This window comes from Nannobrachium achirus (assembly GCF_963921795.1).
Source record: "Nannobrachium achirus genome assembly, contig: SCAFFOLD_237, whole genome shotgun sequence".
NCBI lineage: Eukaryota > Metazoa > Chordata > Actinopteri > Myctophiformes > Myctophidae > Nannobrachium > Nannobrachium achirus.
This window is the reverse complement of record NW_027664788.1, coordinates 107,501-116,379: the sequence shown is the minus strand read 5'-3', so window position 1 is coordinate 116,379 and position 8,879 is coordinate 107,501. Positions and strand designations below refer to the sequence as shown.

The window sequence follows — 8,879 nt, the reverse complement described above, 5'->3', positions numbered from 1 at the left end:
CGCGTGCCGTGTTTTCCCCCCGGCGGGAGGTACCAGTAACGGTCCCTTCCCATTGTAGCAGAATCTAGAGCAGTGCTGGCACCTGCCGCTGGGGGGTTTCCGAGTTCAATGGGAAAACATGGCACAGGCCTAAATAAGTGATTTAAACCGTTTTCCCAACCGCTACGTAAACTTTTTATGTGCCACTGTTTGGGAAAATCATACTCTGGGAGCGTGGAACTACCTTTACATGTTTTTTTATGCTATAAAAGGATAAGAATAATGTAACACAAAGGAGGGAAATATAGGTTTATATATTGTCTATATGTCCATATTTTAACTTTTTGTGTTTGAATCCTGATAAGTAACTGTTTTGGACATATAAGATTTGCACAAGACAGAGAGACCATATATTAATTTGATAAGAGGAAAATTCATGCTGCACTTTTCCATGTCTAAGGAAATTCATGAAAAACACTTCCTGTATCAAGGGTGGTCAAGAATTTCATAGCAACTCTCATGAAGCTGTATTGATGAGACCGAACACTCCACCCCTCAATATGGCGTAAGAGCAAAATGGCCACAGAGTGAATATGATCAATACACAAACTCCAGGAAATCCTAGTAAGTTATTGCAATGTAATCAATGTAATTATAATGTAATACATTGTGAAGAAAATACAAATTTAAATAGTTCCTTTTCACTTTCAGGCTTTGTATTACATTTTACATTGGTTTTAGCTTTTCAATTATCTCATTTATGGACAATAGAGCCACATCTTATGGTTGGAGGACTTAAGTGTAATGTAGAATTGTGTACTGCACAGTACTGTGTGCCTCCAAAAAGTTTTTGGTTTTGTACCTGCATTATGCATTGTCTGAATTTTGACATTACAAAGGGTCATATTTTCTTCATGTACAGCTTCATTCCATTGTAATTATTATGTATGTTGGTAACAAATCCTTTTTACCTAAACACAGTAAACTATATATATATATATATATATATATATAATATATATATATTACCATTTCTGCTGTTTAATCTACCATAATTTATATCTGGGAACCCCTGTGCAGACTGAGTACATCACATTCTGTATGAGGGTGGCTGAATGGTTAGTCAGTCAGCCTAGGACTCCGGAGGTACAATTCCAGCTATGTGTCCCTCCCCCTCTTCTATCCACTGCATGCTGTGTGGCTGTTGTATGCACCTAACCCACCTAGTGTGGGAGCTTGCAATGCTTTGCTGTTTGTGTTGTAGGGAATTGTTTGAAAAGAAACCCCACCCTACTAACCCCTCTCCCTCTTTTCAAGTGCTTAACTCTCTCTTCTCCCAGTCTGACTGTGGCTGCTTTTACCGGCCTGTGCTGGTAGGCAAGTGTCCTGTCTATGAGTTATAGTTGTGATGTTACCTTTTTTACATTTTAGTTTGTGATTAAGTATAAGAGTATAAGAGTATAAAATAAGTGCACTTTTGTCATCTTGAGATTCACATCTCGGCTCCCCTCCTTTACAAATTCGAACGTGCGTTGCAATTCAGTGTTTTTACCTTTGCACTTTTAATTGATTCCTTGGGTGAAACTCCCAAGGTAGCCACGTTGCCTTGTTGCCAAATTTACTGAGCTGTTCTAACTGTGCCATGGTTACATTTGTATAAAGGAAATATTCAACAAAGTGAGAAATCAAGTGCCAAAGATAAACATGGTTCAGATTGTTTATTCAGATGGTATTTATCTGTGCAGGTCTTCAATTGTGTTCCATTGACCATGGATCAGTCCAGTGGTCTCTCCGTACAGCACACTCAACCACAACGATTCTGAATAGAAGACAGTGTTTTCAGACTGATCAAATGTTGCCTTTTGAATTGTAAATGAAATGTATTTTTTCAGTTTTACTTATTACAGAGACATTTTTAGGATATTAGCGTTCGGTCAGTAGTTTCTGTTTTCAAACTATTGGATACACTTAATAATAATAATAATAATACATTTTATTTATAAGGCGCCTTTCAGGTCACTCAAGGTCGCCGAACAACAGTTTAAAAAAACAACACTTCAAGGATAAAGAATGACACAGGTGGAAATATTAAAAGAATTACAAAAAAAAAGATACTTACAAACTGCCTATTATACGGGGAACAACCTACAATACATGGAATAAGATGACATGGTACAAAATTAATATCTGGATTTACAGTATTATTATTATTACTATTATTATTACAAAAGTGATCACCAATATTAGTAAACACACAACATGCAGAGTAAAACGCATGCTCACATTTCACTGTAACCTTGATGTGAATAACAGTAATAGCCTATAAGTAGGACTGTTAGATCAGTCAGGTCTTCAGATCAGAAGACCTAGGAGGATTGTGTTTTGAGCGGTGCTAACTGCTCCTACATCTGGCTTTGGATGACCTACCTGACACTGGCATCTAAATGTCTCAATGCAAGAGCCAAGGAGACCACCTCCAACCACTGCACATACCGGTACACTGGTTATATTGTACATATTCTACCACAGGGTTTATCAAAGTGGGTGTGCCGTAATCCAAGTCCAGGGGTGCTGCAGGATACTTTGATAATATTTTTGATGTATCAATATCACTTCAGTTTGAGACCCTCGATACTTATTACTTGCACAGTTAATTGATCGTTCTTTTTCAGTCTACACCACCATCTCTGCACCAAAAATAGATGATCTACAACTTGTAGATCTCCGTCCCTTCGAGCTTATACATACCGGTACTAGTGGTGTAATTTAATGTATGGTTTGTTGACATTTAATATGGTAAAACAAAAAAAAAGCTACATAATTCTGTTACACATTTGGAATCGACATATAAAATTCCTGTTTTGTTGTGGTGTTTGGTATGAGATTGAAGCTATACTCACAGCGACTACTTTCAAGTTGACCTGGTCCTCTACACCAAGCCTCAGCCCAATAAGCTCTAGCCCAAGAGTCTTGTTGATGACATTGAATCCACTCATGCTCTCCTACCCTCATGAGTTTGACCTTTGGAAGCAATGAAGGATTTCCAGTAGTGTCCAACTGACAGTAATTCGCTGCAATGTAAAAGTGATTGTCCTGTTCAGGTCATTTCTTTGTTTCAGAATATAAAAAGTAAAGTAGGCTACCGAGGCTATACTGTAGAAAAACAATGAATGGCTTACGTTTGCAAGTGGGAATTGGTGACCATTGTCCATCGTCATAGCAGAACACTTCTGCTATGAGACTCTCCGTCCCCTCGAGCTTATAAAAGTCCTCACACTGGTATGTCAGTTTCATGGTCTCTCGTGTTGCAACGCCATTTTCAATTTCAGGGTCATTGTTCCCACACCTTTCAACTGAAATTAAATAACATAATACAAAATCTGTAGTAGCATTTCGGTGAGATCAATATTTTTAGCACCATGAATAGTTACATAAAACAATTCAATTCAAAATTAAATAATTAACAACTGTAAACTTTCAACTCAAATATGTTCTTCTAAACTACAAAATGGACTCCAACCTGTGTGAGAACTCCTAACAAGTGATGTTCTACTGCTGACTGTTTGTTTTCAGTATTAGATCTTTATTGATAAAGACAAGAGTGTAGAGTATAAAGTGTAGTTAAGTGTGCCTGCCATGCAATGCAATGGCAAAACACTTATTGTAATCCGCCATACTTAATTAAGTAAGTAAGTAAGTAACGTTCTTGCAAATTTCGGCACGTAATAACTGCCGCACGATTTACGCCACCGCCGCAATATATACATCAAAACGTGCGGCTCGGCCGGGAATGGTGTGCTATTACTTTTCTTCCCGATTCGCGTTACCATTGCCACGTAATTCGCAAAAAACAACGCCCAAAAACCCCATTGACTTAGGATGGGGGAAATTTAGGCACGTAATAACTGCCGCACGATTTACGCCAACCCCGCAATATATACATCAAAATGTGCGGCTCGGCCGGGTAAGGTGTGCTATTACTTATCTTTCCGATCCGCGTTACCATGGCAACGTAATTCGTAAAAAACTACGCTCAAAAACCCCCATTGACTTTGCATGGGGGACTCTGAAAAAACCCCAGAAACTTTGGCGCCACATAACTCTGCCATACTTTTGCCTAGCAACGTGATTTAAACTTTAAAATGCACACACAACTTTGGTCTTTTTCCGGCCAATAGGGATGAGCTGTAATTGATTAAGCCCCACCCCCTCTGTAACAGGAAGTGCCCTTCGCCAAACAGGAAGTGCCTCTACATCTCATGAACCGTTTGCGTGGATGGTTTCATATGACTTGATTAAGAGTCCTTGACCTTAATTGGGGCCTATTTCGTCAAACAGGAAGTGCACCTCACCAAACAGGAAGTGACCCTTTATCTCGTGAACCATTTGTCGTACAGACGCGTGCGTGGCGTCAAATGACTTGATTAAGAGTCCTTAACCTTAATTGGGGCCTATTTAGCCAAACAGGAAGTGCCCCTCGCTAAACAGGAAGTGACCCTATATCTCGTGAACCGTTTGTCGTACAGAAGCGTGGGAGGCGTCAAATGACATGATTAAGAGTCCTTAACCTTAATTGGGGCCTATTTCGCCAAACAGGAAGTGCCCCTCACCAAACAGGAAGTGACCCTACATCTCATGAACCGTTTGTCGTACACACTCGTGGGAGGCGTCAAATGACTTGATTAAGAGTCCTTAACCTTAATTGGGGCCTATTTCGCCAAACAGGAAGTGCCCCTTGCCAAACAGGAAGTGACCCTACATCTCATGAACCGTTTGTCGTACAGACTCGTGGGTGGCGTCAAAGGACTTGATTAACACTTTGACCGCCACGGAGGTCATATGACGTCACGCTTTTACCCCCCCCCCGCGCTGCCACCGGCGTCAGTTGACGCCGGAATGTCTTTTTTTTAATTAACACAAGATTAGGAGCATATGTATCACTGACGCTTGGATTCAGCCGTCCTGGGCCCTGGAATGACTAAAATCACCATGGTTACCATTGTGTGGCCAATCAGCTTGTGTTACCTTGTGTTACCATGGTGATTTGGTACATGACCGTCCTCCCCAGGCCTGGGATTGCTGGATGTACGGCAACTTTGGCAAGAAGCAGCAGCCATGTGTTTGGGGGGGGGGTTTAGTTTAGTGCTTTACTATACTACTGAGGACTACTTCTACAGCCGTTACATGTGATCTGAAAAGTTTTACTGGATCGTCATGGTTCATCGACCAGGCCACCAGGGACCACCGAGCCGCGGCGTCGCAGCGAAAAGAAGCAGCAGCCATGTGTTTGGGGGGGGGTTTAGTTTAGTGCTTTACTATACTACTGAGGACTACTTCTACAGCCGTTACATGTGATCTGAAAAGTTTTACTGGATCGTCATGGTTCATCGACCAGGCCACCAGGGACCACCGAGCCGCGGCGTCGCAGCGAAAAGAACTGCTATATAAAGTAAGTGGTTGTTGCTAGATTGATTGATTGATACATACAGTGGTGTATTGGCGTGTTTGGGGGGTCGCGACGTCGCTCCGAGAGCAAGCATGAGATGAGAGATGATTATGCTCATCTCGGATCACAACAGGTGGTCCGCGCGCGGACCACCGATCGAGCAGGTCGTTTAGCTCAGCGGCGTCAGTTCAGAAAAAGCTAAGTTATGGCAACATGACTGGTGTCTTTCACGCGCGCGAGGCTCGCGTGCAAGACACCAGTCATGTTACCATACCTTACAACAGGCACGATTACAGTACATTTTATTATATTCCCCCTGTAGCCAAGGTATGGCAGCTGCCATAGCTTGCCATACCCAATTGACGCCTCTTTAGCTTAGCTTGGTGAGAAAGGAGGACAGATGCTCCATTTAGTGCAAAACAAACACATCCCAGCAAAACAACCACTATAAGTCACTCGCAAACGTCGCAGTCTGACCAATCCAGCGAGATGGATTGGTCAGACCTTGTACCAGTTCACTGGTACAAGGTCTACTAAAAGGAGATCATGAGATCCATGAAAAGACTAGGCTTATTTCCATAGTAAACCATTGCAGTATCTCATATAACATTGAATGACAGACGGATAGAACACAGTACTATGCAGTAGATATAGTCAGGAAAAAAGGGGGAAATAAAAAACAGTATAAAAACATACAGTAGGTAAATACAAAGAAGGGATTGATTGATTGATTGATTGATTGAAGACTTTATTAGAAGTTTGCATAGGAAAAGGTACAGTTTCATGACGGTACAGTTCACTGGTACAAGGTCTACTAAAAGGAGAGCCATGAAAATACTAAGCTCATAGTGTCTTGCTGGGCTATGAGCTTGTAGATCGGCTATTAGGCATCATATGTAAATGGCAGATCTACAAGCTCATATAGCGCGGTGCCGGGCTATGAGCTTGTAGATCTGCTATTTTGGAAATATATGTACCTGTGTATATAAAATGTATAGCAAATAATTATATATACCTTATGGTAATTATGTTTTTTTTTTTCATAATTACTCTTACTTGCAGTTGCCTGGTCTGGATTCTAACATGGTGAAGTTTGTTGCAGTTGGCTTGACTTTGTCAATACAAACATTTCCATATGAATGTACATCAATTTTTATTTAATTTTATGTATTATGACTTTGAATTGCTCAGGGTAGTTTGACCGTTTTAGTTTGAAGTGACTAAAATGATGATTGCAATGGAACACATCTACAACTATACTGAAGTGAAACAGCAATGTAAAGTTTTTTTTTTATCTTTATCAGAGTTTTTATCTTTATTTTTGAGATGTCTGATGTCTAACTGAAGGCTTGAATAAAAAATCCCAGGTCAAAACACAGTGGATTCTACTCTGTCTCTCCTTCATCCTGGGAAGATGAAAAAAGAGCCTCTGTCAGTCTCCTGGCTTCTTCCACTTTCCTGCCTTATAACTAGACCACGGTACAACTTTTTTTAACTTTTTTTTTTATAGCATTATGGCCGGCACCCTGTTCTTCATTTAGAGGTACTGTGTGTTCTTGTACCATTTACCAATTTGTTTCTAGGGCTTCTGAAAGTTTTTTTCCTTTGACCTCAATTATCTCAGAAAGTAAATTTCTGATGCTCCTTTTTCATCTGTACAGCTTTCGCTCTCTCTCAGGTTTCTCCACAGCAGAACACCACAGCAGGACGAAATTTTTATGGTGAAAGCTAAGGTTCCGACTCTATATTCTCTGAAATTTTTGTCAATTTTCGTACATCCTACCATTTTCAATTTATTCCGTCAAAAATGAATGGCCGTCTATGGTGGCAAGGGTTTTACCCTTAAAACCCTTAACATTGTGGCAGTCAAAGTGTTAAGAGTCATTAACCTTAATTGTGGCCTATTTCGCCAAACAGGAAGTGCCCCTTGCCAAACAGGAAGTGACCCTATATATCATGAACCGGTTGTCATACAGACGCGTGGGTGGCGTCAAATGACTTGATTAAGAGTCCTTAACCTTAATTGGGGCCTAATTCGCCAAACAGGAAGTGCCCCTCACCAAACAGGAAGTGACCCTATATCTCATCAACCGTTTGTCGTACAGACGCATGGGTGGCGTCAAATTACTTTATTAAGAGTCTTTAAACTTAATTGGTGCTTCCTTCACCAAACAGGAAGTGCCCTTCGCCAATCAGGAAGTTCCTCTATATATCATGAACCGTTTTTCGTACATTCTATAATGTTAAAGCTAATGCAAAAAATGCTAATGTTAAAAAATCTAACGCTAATCTAACGCTAATGCTAACACAAAAAAAATCTAACGCTAATGCTAACACCAACCGCTACCCAAGGTTACACACACTTAGCGAGCTGCAGGCACACTTAAAATGTCTTAGAAATTTTCTTTTCTAGTGTAAAACGTGGCCCCATAACAGAAGTTTACATTGTAACCTATAGGTTCTCTGTGCGGAGAGACAATCTCTTGTCATGAAACAGTTGAGAACAGTACTTACAATTAAGTGATCATACCTGCCCTGCTCTCTAGACCAGTGGTACTCAAACTTCTGAACTTGTGGGCCACATTACAAAAATGTCAAGGTTGATAAAGTTGAAAGTTGATAAAATGACATACTGTAACTTGATAACTTCTCTCTTTTATTTGCTTTATTTCCACATAACATAAGACAAGTGCAATGTGCATTATTTTATGGCTTGGAATTCCATGTATATTCTGTCAATGACACAATTTGTAATCAAAGTAATTTGCTACATTTTCTATCTTTAATAATTCTGTGCAATTAGCATATTCCACACAAACACTAAAACAAACTAATGTACATTTTTATCTGATATTCGTCTGGGTTGTTGTCTATCTGTCTGCCTGCTATCAAGTGGGATAACGTTAAAGATAGCTGAGCACATCTCTCTTTCAATTGCTTCACAATGTTATTTATGACTTGGCCCACATTCAACACAAATGGCTTTTTAAAGAAAATAAGAAAATCAAACAGTTATGCTATTAAAGGCAAAGGGCCGACTATATCTCCTGACATAATGTAGATTCGGTCGACGGTCGGACCATAACAAAGTCGCATACATACTGTATGCATCGCAATTGTATGACACTATGTATGATACTGATTTACTACGACACTATGGCACATTATGAGTCTAGTAGCTGCTAGTGATTCTCACATGTTTTATTTGTAAGGACCCCTTAACTCTGAGAGTGTACAAATGAAACCAAATTGATCCGTAGGGTCTTGACCTGTTATGGTCATTCAGGGCTAGCTCATGTGTTTCCTGTAATTATTGTCCACTCATTTTGAAAGTCTGTGGCAAAAATTGAATTTTGACAAAAATGTCCACCTCAAGCCAGCATGGCGATGACCCCTGCCCATTTTACTGGAGAGAGCAGGAGTAGACAGGTTGCTTGGAAGTCCTGCCCCAGGG

The 8,879-nt window shown here is 40.3% G+C and overlaps 1 protein-coding gene across 2 annotated transcripts in view; it reads right to left on the bottom strand.

Annotated features, from left to right (window-relative positions):
* Positions 1 to 1,683: 1,683 nt before the first annotated feature.
* Positions 1,684 to 8,879, bottom strand: part of LOC308280799 (uncharacterized protein) — a 91,580-nt gene continuing 84,384 nt past the window's right edge. For both annotated transcript variants that reach the window (XM_080755117.1, XM_080755116.1), the window contains 4 exons: positions 3,159 to 3,332; positions 2,880 to 3,050; positions 2,099 to 2,124; positions 1,684 to 1,798 (listed from right to left, as the gene is read on the bottom strand). In XM_080755117.1, coding sequence (XP_080611243.1) covers positions 1,784 to 1,798; positions 2,099 to 2,124; positions 2,880 to 3,050; positions 3,159 to 3,332 — 386 coding nt within the window. In that variant the 3' untranslated portion in view covers positions 1,684 to 1,783. The remainder of the gene's footprint in view (positions 1,799 to 2,098; positions 2,125 to 2,879; positions 3,051 to 3,158; positions 3,333 to 8,879) is intronic.